At 45.8% G+C, this 17,186-nt stretch overlaps 3 protein-coding genes across 3 annotated transcripts in view; 1 reads left to right on the top strand and 2 right to left on the bottom strand.

Moving 5' to 3' along the window:
• The window catches only part of LOC309564022 (uncharacterized protein), a gene marked incomplete at its 5' end in the record, with an annotated part of 50,050 nt that extends 47,684 nt beyond the window's left edge, over positions 1-2,366 (top strand). Inside the window, one exon of the mRNA XM_082268646.1 lies at positions 439-2,366. Within this exon, the coding sequence (XP_082124772.1) occupies positions 439-2,075 (1,637 nt within the window). The 3' untranslated portion in view covers positions 2,076-2,366. The remainder of the gene's footprint in view (positions 1-438) is intronic.
• LOC309564458 (uncharacterized protein) overlaps positions 1-17,186 on the bottom strand; it is a 1,566,033-nt gene that overhangs the window by 936,633 nt on the left and 612,214 nt on the right. The window lies entirely within an intron of this gene.
• Positions 8,060-14,183, bottom strand: LOC309564026 (uncharacterized protein; the record flags this gene model as incomplete). The annotated part of the gene is made up of 3 exons (XM_082268650.1): positions 13,929-14,183; positions 13,666-13,807; positions 8,060-8,118 (listed from the first exon to the last, which is right to left on the bottom strand). Exons 1-3 carry the CDS (start codon positions 14,151-14,153, stop codon positions 8,060-8,062), a joined length of 426 nt encoding a protein of 141 aa, XP_082124776.1. The 5' UTR covers positions 14,154-14,183.

The raw sequence follows: 17,186 nt of genomic DNA on the forward strand, positions 1-17,186 counted from the left end.
TCACACCCAAGTCACCGAGTGCAGTCTCAGGAGATGGGAGGCAGCGGTGTGCGACCTCTGCAACTGATTAGTGAATACAAATATTATGAGTCCTGAACCCCTGCACTATATACTCTATGTTGTACATTACATACTCCTGACCCCCGCACTATATACTCTATGCTGTACAGTACATCATTCTGATACTATATAGTCCTATTTGTTGTATCTTATATAATACATTTCTACTCAAGACGGTTCTCGTTGTTTCCTCACTCTCTGACTAAGGTCCATGAATAAAGTAATGAACTGGTAGGAGATCAGAGGACCCATTTACTAGTTTCCTTGAGGGGGAATTGTAAGATCTTTAGAGACAAATCTGTCTGATGTGGGCGGAGTCCTGGTTTAGGGGAACCAATCTGCTGATGTCTAGTAATAATCTTTGTATTTCTATTTTAGTAGATGGACGGGAGATGAGGAAAACCTCAGAGGATTGTCTCACTTTGTCTCCAGACTGTAAAGTAGAAGATGAGGACATCACACAGTATAGTCCAGGAGAAAACCCGGCTACCTCAAATGTCCATCCGGGACCACACAGTGTAGATGGACCATCGTATTCCTCTTATCCTGAGGAACCTCAGACTGTGAGGGACAGTGCCGGACCATCGTATTCCTCTTATCCTGAGGAACCTCAGACTGTGCGGGATGGTGTTATCCTTCCAACAGATAAGAAATTTCCCTGTCCTGAGTGTGGGAAGTGTTTCCGTTTGAAATCCAAACTTAGTATGCATAAAAGAACTCACACAGGAGAGAAGCCGTATTCCTGCCTTGAGTGTGGGAAATGTTTTTCAGATAAGTCTAAATTTTATAGACACCAGAGAATGCACATGGGGGAGAAGCCATATTCCTGTCCTGAGTGCAGGAAATGCTTTTCAGAGAAGTGCCATCTTAACACTCATATGAGATTGCACACAGGTGAGAAGCCATATTCCTGTCCTGAGTGCGGGAAATGTTTTTCACGGAAGTCCCATCTTAACAGACATCAGATATCACACACAGGTGAGAAGCCGTATTCCTGTAGTGAGTGCTGGAAATGTTTTGGACAAAAAACAGAACTTGTTGAGCATCAGAGGTCTCACACGGGGGAGAAGCCATTTTCCTGTCCTGAGTGCGGGAAATGTTTTTCAAGGAAGTCCAATCTTTACGCACATAAGAAGTTGCATACAGGAGAAAAGCCACATTCCTGTGCTGAGTGCGGGAAATGTTTTTTTAAAAATTCAGAACTTGTCACCCATCAGAGGTCTCACACGGGGGAAAAGCCGTTTTGTTGTCCTGAGTGCGGGAAATGTTTTTCAGATAAGTACAGTTTTTATAAACACCAGAAATTTCACACGGCAGAGAAGTCGTATTCCTGTTCTGAGTGCGGGAAATGTTTTGTACAAAAATCAGAACTTGTCGCACATCAAAGGTCCCACACGGGAGAGAAGCCATATTCGTGTCCTGAGTGCGGGCAATGTTTTTCACAAAAGGGCAACCTTTACAGACATCAGAGATTGCATACAGAAGAAAAGCCGTATTCCTGTACTGAGTGCGGGAAATGTTTTGTACAAAACTCACAACTTGTCATACATCAGAGGTCTCACACAGGGGAAAAGCCATATTGTTGCCTTGAGTGCGGGAAATGTTTCTCAGAGAAGTACAGTTTTAATAAACACCGGAGATCTCACACAGAAGAGAAGCCGTATTCCTGTTCTGAGTGCGGGAAATGTTTTTCAGATAAGTCCAGTTTTTATAACCATCAGAGATCTCACACAGGGGAGAAGCCGTATTCCTGTCCTCAGTGCGGGAAATGTTTTTCACAGAAGTCCGGTGTTTACAAACATCAGAGATTGCACACTGGGGAGAAGCCATATTCCTGTCCTGAGTGCGGGAAATGTTTTTCACAGAAGTCCACTCTTTCCACACATCAGAGATTGCACACGGGGGAGAAGCCATATTCCTGTCCTGAGTGCGGGAAATTTTTTACAGTGAAGTCTGGTCTTACCGCACATCAGAGATTACACACAAAGAAGAAGTCACTTTCCTGTCCTGTGTGAGGGAAATGTTCCTCAGTGAAGTCCTGTCTTCCTGTACATCAGGGGTCCCACACAACCCTGGAGGTGTATTAGTGCCTTGAGTGCAGGAAATGTCTTCTATATGAATGTTGGTGGACATGTGGGGAAGGAGCACACCCTGATATACACCTCAGATATACTCCATGGCTGATCTTCATCATGTAAGAAACACTTCATAAGGAGATCAGAGATCACCAAAGACATGGATGAAGTGTTGTCCCGTGTTGGCCATTGATAGCAGGAGAAAAATAAAAATGGAGTCCTTACCTATCATTGGCTGAGTGCATTTTTTGAGGGAAGATTTCACAAACACTTACAGATCTGTTTTTTTTAATTTAGTTGAATAAATGTGACACACATTCCCCCAGCTGTGAGCAGTATTGATCGTATTTTATTTATAGTGGTGTGGCAGTAATAATAGCGCATTATTGCCCCATAAGTGAGGAAATTGCTTTGATAATAAGAAAAAAAACGGCACAGCCGGGCGAATGCTTGCCACATTAAAGGACATAAGTTACTTAAACCAGCAATATTAGTCTTTGCCCACAGATGGCTGACCCTCCCGTAGGATCATACGGCCATCGCATTGGAGGCCGCCATTGTTGGCTCCTACGGGGCACTGACACGTTGGTTTTTTTGGGGGAAGTAGGGCACCATTACCTATCACAAGGTCCTTGCATGCTATTATCAGGGCGTTGGGGGGTGGCTAGGAAGGCAGAGAAGGAAGACGACCATGAAATCTCCCCTTCTACGCCATTATGGAATAGCCCACAGCTACCTCACTTTTATAATTACCCAGATCCTATTACGTGGATCAAAGTTGGTGTTAAAAAGGTTTAGCGATAAAGCGTGCTATGGAGTACTCGTTCATTTGGATGTCATGGAATTGACATCTCAATTAACCTAAAGCCCCGTACACACGATCAGATTATCGAACGATCTGTCGTCCGTTTTTTGTGGCATGCTAGTCTGATGTGGAAAGTGAAGAGGTTATTTCCATACGAATTTTCCCGTACGACAGAATTCTACATCAGAGGTTATGTCATGTGTTGGATTGCCTAGTCTTGCTCTTAAGATTTTTTCCATCTAAATCTGTACTAATGAGACGAAAATCGGACGTTGTTTTGACGGACGACAAAAATTATATAGACTGCACATCAGGATTTTGTCAGCCGAAAAGTCGGCTGTCGAAAGCACCATACTAAAAATCGGCAGATCGGTCGTCGGACGAAATTTTCCTTCAGATTTTCTTGTCGTGTGTACGGGCCTTAACACACATGTGTTTCGCTATTTGCAGCATCGTCATGGCTGCACCACCCAATTTGGATCTGCCGGAGCACGTGCACTCAACTTCTTTGGTCGACATGGCGAGGCCTGGTGTAGGTGGAACCTATCCTATTAATCCACTGTATGGTCTTGGCCACCGTGCTGCAGCTCAGTTTCAGGGTCTTGGCAATCTTCTTATAGCCTAGGCCATCTTAATGTAGAGTAACAATTCTTTTTTTCAGATCCTCAGAGAGTTCTTTGCCATGAGGTGCCATGTTGAACTTCCAGTGACCAGTATGAGAGAGTGAGAGCGATAACACCAAATTTAACACACCTGCTCTCCATTCACACCTGAGACCTTGTAACACTAACGAGTCACATGACACCGGGGAGGGAAAATGGCTAATTGGGCCTAATTTGGACATTGTCACTTAGGGGTGTACTGACTTTTGTTGCCAGTGGTTTAGACATTAATGGCTGTGTGTTGAGTTATTTTGAGGGGACAGTAAATTTACACTGTTATACAAGCTGTACACTCACTACTTTACATTGTAGCAAAGTGTCATTTCTTCAGTGTTGTCACATGAAAAGATAGAATAAAATATTTACAGAAATGTGAGGGGTGTACTTACTTTTGTGAGATACTGTACCTCACTCCAGCCAGATTGGCTAGGATCTTTCCCATTCACCCAGCTGCTGGTGGTGTACTTCATCCCGGGAAGATTTTACCTAAATTTTTTTGGGAATGCACAGCCATACAACAGCTGTGGTTGGTAGTTACACAATGCATCCAGGAAGTTAAAACAATTTGTGTCAGGCCATCTATAGAAATGTGTCTTCTGGGCCTGGTAGACTACCTGGCCCCTAAAAACGTGATCCGCACCCGCCTAACATTACTGTTTTACTACGCTAGGATCTGTCCCGGGACCAATCCTGTTTGATTTATTCATAAACTATCTAGAGGAGGGGATAAACAGCTCAATCACCATATTTGCCGATGATACACAGCTAGGCAGGGCAATAACTTCTATGCAGGATGTGGAAACCTTACAGGAAGACCTGAACAAAACAATGGGGTGGGCAACTACATGGCAAATGAGGTTTAATGTTAGAAAATGTAAAGTAATGCATTTGGGTGACAAAAATACGAACACAAGTTCCTCACTAGGGCGGGAACCTCTGGGGGAATCAAGGATGGAAAAAGACCTGGGGGTCCTAGTAGATGACAAGCTCAGCAATGCCAAGCTGCTGCAAGCAAAGCCAACAGAATACTGGCATGTATTAAAAAGGGGATTCATTCCAGAGATAAAACGATAATTTTCCCACTCTACAAGACTCTGGTCCGGCCACATCTGGAGTATGCTGTCCAGTTCTGGGCACCGGTCCTCAGGAAGGATGTGCTGGAACTGGAGAAAGTCCAGAGAAGGGCAACAAAGCTAATAAAGGGACTGGAGGACCTCAGCTATGAGGAAAGACTACAAGCACTGAACTTATTCTCTCTGGAGAAGAGATGATTGAGGGGGGATATGATATCAATGTACAAATACTGTACTGGTGACCCTAGCATAGGGAACAAACTTTTCAGCAAGAGGGAATTTAAAAAGACACTGGGTCATTCACTAAAATTAGAAGAGAAGCGGTTAAACCTTAAATTGGGTAAAGGGTTCTTTACTGTCAGAGCGGTAAGGATGTGGAATTCTCTTCCACAAGCAATGGTGTCAGCAGAGAGCGTTGATAATTTAAAATAACTATTAGAGGGGCACCTTAACGACCACAACATTCAGGGGTATACAATGTACTATTGACTCATACACACACACACTCATCATAGGTTGAACTGGGGTCTTTTTTCAACCTCACTTACTATGTAACCCCCAGGACCACCTCCAATGGCTAAATAATAGAAAAGGACCCTGACTCCTGATCCTTGGTGTTTCTTAACTAGATAGCGACAGGCCACCAGGGTGGGAAAGTTGTGCTGACGTGAGGATACCCCAGGAAAGGAAAATTAAAGTAAGTATAGGGCCACAATTTTCGGTATTCCTGGCTAACTTGCCCAATCAGGGCGCAGAATGCACTGTGCAGAGCTCAGCGCATTGCAGGGTGTTCATCGGGGCGAATACTCTGCAAATTTGGGTGTTCGGCAAGCGGCTGAAAAGGCAAATATTTGGCCCGAACTCATGCTCGGGCCGAACTGTTGGCCCATCCTTAATCAGTGGTCAGTGTAGTGGTCACTTACATTGGTGACCAATGGTAGAAGGACCCCCTTATATCAGTGGTCACTGTAGTTGTCTCTTACATTGGTGACCAATGGGAGAAGGGCCCCTTATATCAGTGGTCAATGTAGTGGCCCCTTACATTGGTGACCAATGGGAGAAGGGCCCCTTATATCAGTGGTCAGTGTAGTGTCCCCTTACATTGGTGACCAATGGTAGAAGGACCCCCTTATATCAGTGGTCACTGTAGTTGTCTCTTACATTGGTGACCAATGGGAGAAGGGCCCCTTATATCAGTGGTCAATGTAGTGGCCCCTTACATTGGTGACCAATGGGAGAAGGGCCCCTTATATCAGTGGTCAGTGTAGTGTCCCCTTACATTGGTGACCAATGGTAGAAGGACCCTCTTATATCAGTGGTCACTGTAGTTGTCTCTTACATTGGTGACCAATGGGAGAAGGGCCCCTTATATCAGTGGTCAGTGTAGTGGCCCCTTACATTGGTGACCAATGGGAGAAGGGCCCCTTATATCAGTGGTCAGTGTAGTGGCCCCTTACATTGGTGACCAATGGTAGAAGGACCCCCTTATATCAGTGGTCAGTGTAGTGGCCCCTTACATTGGTGACCAATGGTAGAAGGACCCCCTTATATCAGTGGTCAGTGTAGTGGCCCCTTACATTGGTGACCAATGGTAGAAGGACCCCCTTATATCAGTGGTCACTCTTACATTGGTGACCAATGGTAGAATGACCCCCTTATATCAGTGGTCAGTGTAGTGGCCCCTTACATTGGTGACCAATGGGAGAAGGATCCCCTTATATCAGTGTAGTGCTTCCTTACATTGGAAACTAATGGGAGAAGGACACCCTTATATCAGTGGTCATTGTAGTGGTCCATTACATTGGTGAATGTAAAAAAAAAAAAAGTCAACTAGAAATAAAGACACCCAAACATTAAAGTTCTTTATTAAAAAACAAAAATCCCCAAAAAAGTTTCTTGTCAATCACAAGGCCTGGGTTAATGTGAGCTAGATGGAATCACTCTGCTGTGGTTACACTCTAAACGTTAAAAAAATGTATGAGGTCCAGGTAAGGGAATTATGCCCAAACGGGCCCCTGTGTATGGATTTTTCCTGGCTAACCTCATGTCAGCACACCATGGGTTAATCCTCCATAGGTAATACCCAGGATCACGTCCAATAGCTAGAATGAAAGACGCACCCTCCTGATCCCTGGTGTTCATTTTTGGTCGCTCCAGGCTACCTGCCAAAGGTTTCCAAATCAGATGGATGTCGATGAGCAATATCCCCTCAGGTTCTCCACCTCTCCTGGTTTGGAAGACCCTGTGTATGTGGCTGGTATTTCTCCCTTAACCCATATTTTACTGGCCTCTGCGGTGCTTCTCAGGGGCGCTGTAGCTACACACCCTGTTTTCTCCCATGTTGTATCTCCTTAGCAGTGTGCCGTGTTCTCTCTCTTCCTTATTTTCTTTGGAGGGTTGGTTACAGTCTTGACCGGTTAGTGACCTGCCTGTGGACTTAGCAAGCCGCCCTTCGCACCCTGCTGCCTTCCCTAACTGTAAGCTGCCTAACACAAAAAAAAGGGGGAGAAAACTGAGTGGGAAGAGAGTACTTTCTCTGTGGTCCCTCTCTCATGCGATGATTCTTGTTTTCAGATGAGCACACCACAGAGGTCAGAGGCACGAAGATCCAAAGAAAGGTACGAGGGGGTGGCGTAGGACGATGGTGAAAAGAGTGCTCACTGTTTGCTCAGCTGTTTTGCAGGAGCTGAAGCCCAAAGCATAGACACTCATTAAAGCACAACTCCCACCAATGTTCTGTGTCACCGCGGTCATCTCATCCATCTGCATGGAGGCTCTCGCTCTCTCCTGCCCCGTGGGAACTAGGTGTCCAGGTGTCTACCTCTGCCCAGACGCTAATACAACATTCTGCACAGGGCCTATGTTGGGACTGCAAACTTCCAGCCTTGCCTGGGAAACTCATCTGCAAGAGTTGCCATGGAGAGGTGGCAGCAGAGAAGAAGGATGCAAGGAGATTTAAAGACTATATCTGTGAGGCAGTACAGGAGAGCCTCCAGGACATGGCAGTTCTAATGAGACACTCCCCCCATAAGTCTACACAGCCCAAAAAATCTTGCGCCTCAACTGAAGTGAGCGTGTCAGAGGTATCCTCGGATCCAGAGGATGCTGGGCCCGTGGCCTTTGACTATGATCTGGTAGGCCCCTTTGTGGAAGCCATCAAGGAAGCCCTGGATTGCGAGCCTCCAAAAAAGATCCGCAGGTTGTTTCCTAACCAGTTAAAGAAGGGACCTACCTTCCCAGTCTTTCTGGGGGTTAAAGAATTAATCGAGGAGGAGTAGGAGAACTCGGATAAAGAATTTGCAAACCAGACTCTCAAAACTGTACCCCGTGCCCACTTCAGACGCTAGTATATGGGAGACCCCATCGGGTGTGGATGCAGCTTTTTCAGTGTTTGGCCCGGCATGTGTCCTTACCACTGGAGAACTCAGTTACCTTTAGGGATCCTATGGATGCAGATGTTAAGAGAAATTTATTACGTGGCTGGGTTGGCCCTTCGATCAGCTATTGCACTGACAGCCTTGTCAAAGGCCTTGAAGACATGGCTTGCCAACGATAAGACTGCGTTAAACTCGGGTAGAACCCTCAAAAATTGTCACAGCTTTGAAGGAGCTGAACTGGATTTCTTTGCAAAGGCATCAGTTGATCTAGTAAAGCAGTTAGTCAAATCCATGGCCAGTGCAGTTACAGTGAAGAGGGCCCTGTGGCTCTGTCATTGGTCGGCGGATGGAACTTCCAAACAGGCCTTAGGCAGCCTACCATACAACGGCAACCTAATGTTTGGAAAGACCTTGGATGATGCAATGAACAGACTTACGGGGGGTAAATCGGCACTTCTGCCTCAACCTGGCCGAAAGACACAACTTGGACAGCCTAGTCAGACAACCTACAGACGCTTCTGGGATGGAAAGGGACTCCACGTTATTGGAAAGGGACTCAAAGTTCCGATCTCCGGGGCATCAAATCGAAGGCAGCGCGGGCAGACAAGACAAGTGGAAAGCCTTTTTGAGGGTGCGCTCGTCCAGGCTTGTCCTATGGGAGGGAGGCTGACCTCCTATTGGTTACGGACTGCTGGGTCCTGGGCACTATAAAAAATGGCTACTCCATACAATTCATACACCACCCTCCGAATTTCTTTGTGAGAGCTCAGTGGCCGGAGTGTCCAGAGAAGAGACAGTCCTTGCAGACCTGTATAAACTCGTGTCCAGAAGGGGCCATCAAACATGATCCGGGGCAAGAGAGAGGGAGAGGTTTCTACTCCCCAATCTTCCAGGTGCCAAAATCCTCAGAGACCTTGAGGCCTGTCTTGGATTTAAGAAGACTGAATGATTACATCCTCAATGGGCGGTTCAAAATCCCTTGCAAATATTGCATTATTTTAACATAATGGCTCACTCTTGGTCTTGTGGTTTGCCTATACATAGGGGTCTGGTTGGGGATAATTCCCTTACTTCGACTTCATACACTTTTTTTGGGGGGTTTATCTATTAGAATATGGCCATTTTGAAACTCTTATTTAGTATATTCTAAACATTAGAGCTCTCCTAGCTGCAGCCTGGTAATACCATCGCTAGGGGGTCTATTCATTTAGCTGCCATCTAATGGCCACATGCAGTATTTTTTATTTTAAATCAATAGTTGGTTTAATTACCTTATGTTCTTCGATGTCTACTGTACTCATAAGCAGGGGGGCTGCTGTTAGAAATCACAGGGCCCCATACAGCAGAACTGACAGGGCCCCATTCCCCTGGTCAAAAGTGACTGAGGACATAGATTTATCATTCCCTTTCTCAGTAGCCTCACATATGAATGGATAGGAAGCACTCGAGGCTTCCTGCTCATTTACAAACAGAAGCATAGTAAAGTGATGAATGGACACAGGAGGGATTGATAGCAATCGCTTACTGTGTTCATTCAGGAAAGGAGGAGGCCAGAAAATGACATTATTCCTGGCCCCTTCCCCTGCTCACCATCTTGAAACACCCCCCTGTGTGTCCACAGCAGCTGCCAATGAGTGAGGAGAGGAGGGGAGCTGGCAGTGCTGTGGGGGAAGGGGGCACTCAGTGGGGCCCAAACAGCAGATGGAAGGGGTGCATGTGCTAGAGCCAATCCCCCTGCAGTGCAGCTGGAGGGGGAAAAAAGAGGAGAATCTGGCAGTGCTGCAGGGGGAGGCAGTAGAGGATCGGTCTGCAATAAGACAGTACAGCTGAATCTCCTGCTCAAAAGGTGCCCAGGCCTCTCTTTTGAACTGATGGGGCCCTGGACCCAGTACAGGAGAGCTGGCTGTACTGCCTTATCAGTGGCCCTGCTCATAAGCAGGGCCAGGACAAGGACAGGGCTGAGCGGGCACCATGCTGATGGAGGGGCATGTTGGTGCTGTGGCAGCTCATCCTTCTCCTCACTGACAGGAGTGACACCTCTTGCCAGAAGGAGCAGCGGCTGATAGCTGCAGCTGGAGAGAGGATTAGGCTTTCTCCTCCCTCCAACCTACAGGGGGGCGATAGAGAGCCAGTTCTGAGACTGAGAACTCAGCACTGAGACTAAGAACTCAGCTCAGTCTCAGCACTGCGTTTCTCAGAAGTGACTGACCTTCTTCTTTTCTCCCCTTGTTGTGTGATATATCACGTGACTGGAGAAGGCAAGAAGATGCCTCTAAATCCCAGATGATCTGTGAGTACGGGGAGGAAACAGGACAATTCAGCCCCAGAGCTACCCTCTCCACGTCAGACCCCCCCCCTAAAGATTCCCTCTCCTCTTCAGCCCCCCCCCCCCCAGACCTCCTCTCTCCTCCTCAGGCCCCATCAGACCTCCTCTCTCCTCCTCAGACCCCACCAGACCTCCTCTCTCCTCCTCAGACCCCACCAGACCTCCTTTCTCCTCCTCAGATCACCCACAGACCCCCCCCCTCCTTCTCCTCTGACCCCCACCTGAACAAAGAGATGCAGATGTTCTGTACACCTGCCATGGCCTGATGCTTTGCTTCACAGCCATGGAAAACATGTAATGGAACGGGGTCACACTACAACTGCGTGCAATGCAAACTCTTCGGTTTGTTGCAATGTACCACAACTGTCAGTGCTATTTTGCCCATGCCACAAACATTACATTCATTGTGCTCTCTATGCCATTATTAGCCCCTCCCCCTTTTGGGGGGAGCATGCAATTTGCCATTTTTACCCCGGGTGCTGAATGACCTTGAATGACCTTGTCCTGGCACTGCTCATTAGGTACATGGGTATGATCTCAGATATTTGTGAAACCATGTCTGGTGAAGGAAACTAGGGAATCTATTCATAAAAAAACAAAAAAAAAAACTGTTGGACAAATGTGACAAGCATATACCCAACCAATACAAATTCTGGCCACATTTTACTTAAAATAATGATTTCCTACAATGGCAATAACTCCCTCTTCTTCAAAATGTACTCATCCAATGTCTCCATTTTTATTTTTCTCCTGCTATCAATGGCCAACACGGGACAACACTTCATCCATGTCTTTGGTTATCTCTGATCTCCTTATGAAGTGTTTCTTACATGATGAAGATCAGCCATGGAGTATATCTGAGGTGTATATCAGGGTGTGCTTCTTCCCCACATGTCCACCAACATTCATATAGAAGACATTTCCCGCACTCAAGGCACTAATACACCTCCAGGGTTGTGTGGGACCCCTGATGTACAGGAAGACAGGACATCAGTGAGGAACAATTCCCTCACTCAGGACAGGAATACGGCTTCTCCCCCATGTGAGATCTCTGATGTCTGGAAAGATGGGGCTTCAGTGAGGAAGATTTCCCTCAATCAGACCAGGAAAGTTCATTCTCCTCCATGTCCAATCTCAGATGACTGTAAACAGAGGACTTCTGTGACTGACAATTCCCGTACTCAGAACAGGAAAGTGGCAAAGTGTGCAATCTCTGATGTTTGTTAAGATAAGATTTAAATGAAAAACATTTCCCGCATTCAGGACAGGAATACGGCTTCTCCCCCGTGTGCAATTTCTGATGTTGGGAAAGACTAGACTTCTGTGAAAAACATTTCCTGCACTCAGGACAAGAATATGGCTTCTCCCCGGTGTGAGATCTCTGATGTGTGACAAGGTCTGATTTTTGTACAAAACATTTCCTGCACTCAGAACATGAATGTAGCTTCTCACCCGTGTGAAATCTCTGATGTGTGTAAAGATTACACTTTCTTGAAAAACACTTACCACATTTAGGACAGGAATATGGCTTCTCACCTGTGTGAGATCTTTTATGCTCATTAAGAGCAGATTTAAAATGGAAACATTTCCCGCACTCAGTACAGGAAAGCCTCTTATCTGTTGGAAGGACAGCACAATTACTCACAGTCTGAGGTTCCTCAGAATAAGAGGAATACGATGGTCCGGCACTGTCCCTCACAGTCTGAGGTTCCTCAGTATACGAGGAATACGATGGTCCGGCACCGTCCCTCACAGTCTGAGGTTCCTCAGGATAAGAGGAATACGATAGTCCGGCACTGTCCCTCACAGTCTGAGGTTCCTCAGGATAAGAGGAATACGATGGTCCATCTACACTGTGTGGTGCCGGATGGACATTTGAGGTAGCCGGGTTTTCTCCTGGACTATACTGTGTGATGTCCTCATCTTCTACTTTACAGTCTGGAGACAAAGTGAGACAATCCTCTGAGGTTTTCCTCATCTCCCGTCCATCTACTAAAATAGAAATACAAAGATTATTACTAGACATCAGCAGATTGGTTCCCCTAAACCAGGACTCCGCCCACATCAGGCAGCTTTGTCTCTGAGGATCTTACAATTCCCCCCTCAAGATAACTAGTAAATGGGTCCTCTGATCTCCTACCAGTTCATTTCTTTATTCATGGACCTTAGTCAGAGAGTGAGGAAACAACGAGAACTGTCTTTTATAGGAGTGACAGTGATGAGGGGATTATAGGATGAGTGTCCCCTCCCCCTCTATCACTCATTGCCATCTTCCCAACACAAGAAGTCCCGCACTTCCTAATTTAGTCAATGATTTAGTCACCATGTAAAAGTCTGTCCTCCAATCAAATCATCAGATATAAAATGTCCAGCTGGTAGGAAATGGGAGTAACAAAAGAGAATCCATATTATGTGTATATATAGCAGTGGGTAGAGGGGAGAGAGCAGAAGTCAGGACTATATAATGTACAACATAGAGTATATAGTGTAGGGGTCAGGAGTATGTAATGTACAACATATAGTATATAGTGCAGGGGTCAGGAGTATGTAAGGTACAACAAAGAGTATACAGTGCAGGGGTCAGGAGTATGTCATGTACAATATAGAGTATACAGTGTAATCACCAATCAGTGAGCAGTATGTGTGGAGGAATGTATTTAGTGTTAAAGCGGAGTTCAGGCCTAAAAATCGAAAAAATAGATTTTGGGCCATCCGCTTACAGAGTGCAACCTGCAAGCGGATACTCCGGAAATGGAAATGGATATTGCCGATTTTTTTTTGGTCACTTACCTTATTATAGAAGAAAATATACTCACCTTCCTTCCACTTCCTCCCTCTGCGGCCGCGGCCCGTGCCGCCTCTTCCGGTTTGCGATGACTCCTGGGAGCTGAACGTCATCGCTCCCAGGAGTCAATACGCCTGCACTGGCCCTGCTCGTCACTTCCGCTGCAGGCACGGAATTCCCTGCTAAACAGCTTCTGGGCATGCCCAGAAGCTGTGCAGGGATGCCGCGCATGCACCGGAAGTGACGAGCGGGGCCGGTGAAGTGCATTGTGGGACTCCGACGTCACGGAAGAGGACACGAAGAGGGATGCTGCGGCTTCAGCTGCCCACACCTGAGATGGCAGCGCTGGAGAAGAACTTTTCAAGGTAAGTATTTCTTCTTACAGGTAAGTGCGACCTAGGACAGTTCAGAGGCCATCCATTATGGAATGTACTAGCCCTGACTGTCCCGGGGGTATTTTTAGCTAAAATTGACCCCCGAGGCCAGAGCTTTAATGACCCACCTGTGCTGATCTCTGTAGGAGTGTCCTCCTTTATAAATGTTCCCGTTATTCCATCCTCCTCCATAGACTGCTGATCATCCCTCACATACGTCTCTTCTTCTTCTTCTTTAACCTCAACTTTTATATCTATCAGATCTTCACCCTAAACCGAACAGAAGGATCAACAATGACATCTGTAAAATGTAAGCTTTAATAGTGTGACATCACATAAAAAGAACATCACACATCATCTCCACAAGTCCATGATTCTCTGTTTCACTAACCTTGTAACATTGAGGGATGGTGTGACCTTCCTGTGTGGAATCCCGGGAATACAGAGGACGGGGACATCTCTCTGGTGGGTTCCTGGTATTAGGTGGCTCCATCATATCTTTGTGTCCTTCTAAAAACTCCATCACTCCATACTCCTCATCCTCCTCTTTATACTCTTCTTTAGGAACAATATTATAATCCACAAGGTTTCTACTCTGAAAGATACAATAAAGCATTCATAGTACAAACATGCTTGTGTAGAAATTATAACTACCAATAATTGTTCCTCATCTACCTGATGATGGTGGGGGATGGTGTGACCTTCCTGTGTGGAATCCCGGGAATACAGAGGATGGGGACATCTCTCTGGTGGGTTCCCATTACTGGATCCATCTGTAGGAAACACACACACTGACTGAATACATTGTTTCTATGTGTTTATCAGATGATGGGGGATCTAGGTGGATCCTCCGTACTGCTCTCTCCTTTACAATAAAGTCTCCTCTTACCCGGTGATGTGAGGGGCGGCTGATTCTCCATCATGACGTCCTTGTAGAGATCCTTGTGTCCTTCTAAATACTCCCACTCCTCCATGGAGAAATAGACAGTGACATCCTGACACCTTATAGGAACCTGACACACACAATGATACAGTCACCATCCAGACACATCCCTTGTCTGTTACTGGATAATGTCCCAGAATTCCCAGCACCGCTCACCTCTCCTGTCAGCAGCTCCATCATCTTCTTTGTGACTTCTAGAATCTTCTTTTTATTTCTCTATTCTATCAGGGAGGGAGGTGGAGGCAATGTGATGGTCATATGATCTCCAGACTTCACAGGAGGAAAACTCTAGATAAGAACACAAATAGTAAAATAAATGACGTTCCCAGAATCCTCCTCACCTCACTGGTCAGGTCTCAATTTTACTAAAACCGCACTTCGGGCTGAGGTATAATTTACCCACACAGGACTTCCACTACGTAGGCAAAAGCTTGTCATAAGGAAATCTGGTGTCTTTACACACAGCACAGGACCAACACTTCTACTTTGCTTGTAAGTAAGTAAAGGGTCAGCCCACATTTTAAAACCATAGAAAAAAAAAAAAGAAAATAGTCAGAAGGAGAGACATTGGGAGGAGGATCTGTGGGGTCAGTGTGATGTCATAGGGTGCTCTGACTCTGATTGGAGGGACATTGGGAGGAGGAGCTGTGAGGTCAGTGTGATGTCATAGAATCCTCTGACTCAGGTTGGAGGGACATTGGGAGGTGATTTGAGGTCAGTGTGATGTCATAGGATTTTCTGACTCTGATTGGAGAAATATAAGGAGGGGAAGCTGTGAGGTCAGTGTGCTGTCATATGATTCTCTGACTTTCTTTGGAGGGACATTGAGGAGGAGGAGGAGCTGTGAGGTTTCTGTACACACAGAATAATTTCTCCCGGGTGCATCCCACCTCTCCTAAACTGAAAGACAAATGTTGTCTTTGGGCTTTGCTAGGTCACATCATATTCCTGTGATCTCCGTGTACTCCGGAGACTTTACTGATCACATTTTAGGATGAATATCTGAGACTGGGAGCATTATTGAAAAAAATCAGTTTTCAGGACATTTACTACAAATTAAATTTTTTCCTCTCTCTTCCTATTTGAATCTTAGAAAATAAAGACATACATATTCCAATCCTCCCTAAATAATCTCCCATCCCCCACCACTAATAAAAGTGGTATAGTCCATTAGTATAGACCAGCCTTTTTCCACTTTGGGTTTCTTTGGGGTTGCCTTGGCATAATGCCCAAAAACTGCATACAAACTAGCAGGTGGATCAAGCCTGACTTAGTTACACAAAGCCACAGGTTTTCCTGGAGCACCACTAAAACCTTCTAGCTGCCGGCACCCTAACAACCAATGACATCAGCAGTTGATAGGGAGGACATTGTTTGCTCCTCCTCTGCTCCTCTTTGTCAGCCCCTGGGTCACATTAGCTGAGTGAGGGAGAGAAACTGAGGAAGAAGAGAAACACTGGAATACTAGTCAGTACCAGCGTGCAAAGGTGTGTTTGACTTGGAAGAACACATCAACTGGGATTTGGGGTTTTGACACTTGTTGATGTAGCTGCATTATATATAAAAAAAAAAAAAAAACTATTAGTTTGGTTTTTAAATTTTAGAATAGGGTTGCCTTGAGATCGTCCTGAATTTTAAAGGTTGCCTTGACTGAAAAAAGGTTGAGAAACACTGGTATAGACTGAAGAGGTGAAAAGCTGATTGGTGGGAAAGGTGACACATCTCCAAAATGAAGAGAATGTTCCGGCCCCCATAAGTGGAGGAATGTTCTGCCCCTGAGGGGGATAATCTACATTTCCACACTATATATGTGTGTATCATCATCTGCTGGATAAAAGACGTCACAGTGACTATGGAGGAAGAGGACGAAACATACCGGGGGGGGGGGGGGGTGGTTTACTGGGTATAAATAGAAAATAAGATCTTATTACCTCCTCTGCTGCCACTTCAAGCAACGTCTCCGCTTTACTTCCTCCCAACTCACCTTTCACCCGGAACTTCCTATTTATACCTGACATTACTTCCTGTCCCTGACATCACTTCCTGTGTTTCATAGAGACTTCCTGTCTGGGTAGAAGTGAGATCGCCATCTTGTGGAGCTCAGAGGAACTGCAGCTCTGAGAACCGTCTCGTAGTGTGAACACGGCCTTGTGCTGTGTGTGTGTATGTACTGTATATCAGGGATCCTCAAACTACGGCCCTCCAGCTGTTGTGGAACTACACATCCCATGAGGCATTGGAAAACTCTGACATGGCTAGGCATGATGGGTATTGTAGTTGCTGAACAACTGGAGGACCGAAGTTTGAAGACCCTTGCTGTATATCCTTATAGATGGGGTCATTTCCACTCCCACCAGGGAGGATCCTTATATATTAATGTTCGGTATGAGCGAAGGGATTCTGGCATTATTTTGATTTTTCAGCAAAACTCAAAGCGAATTTGGTCATAATTTGCCTTTTTTTGGCGCTGCTTAGAAGAAATTTGCTTGATACTTGTTGAAAACCTTGCCACGTCGCTGTGCAAGGTTTGCAACATCTCTATTCATCCAAATATAGCACTTAGCCATGAAGGAGCCACTGTTTCGCGGGTCTCCTTCTTCTTGTGCCCTGCAGGTAGCATCACACACTCGAACACATCTGGGCTGGATGGAGGGAATGTTAATTGCAAATATTTATATATATATATATATAAATAGCCAGTGGCCA

The sequence above is a fragment of the Pelophylax lessonae genome, assembly GCF_965119305.1.
Source record: "Pelophylax lessonae genome assembly, chromosome: 9".
NCBI lineage: Eukaryota > Metazoa > Chordata > Amphibia > Anura > Ranidae > Pelophylax > Pelophylax lessonae.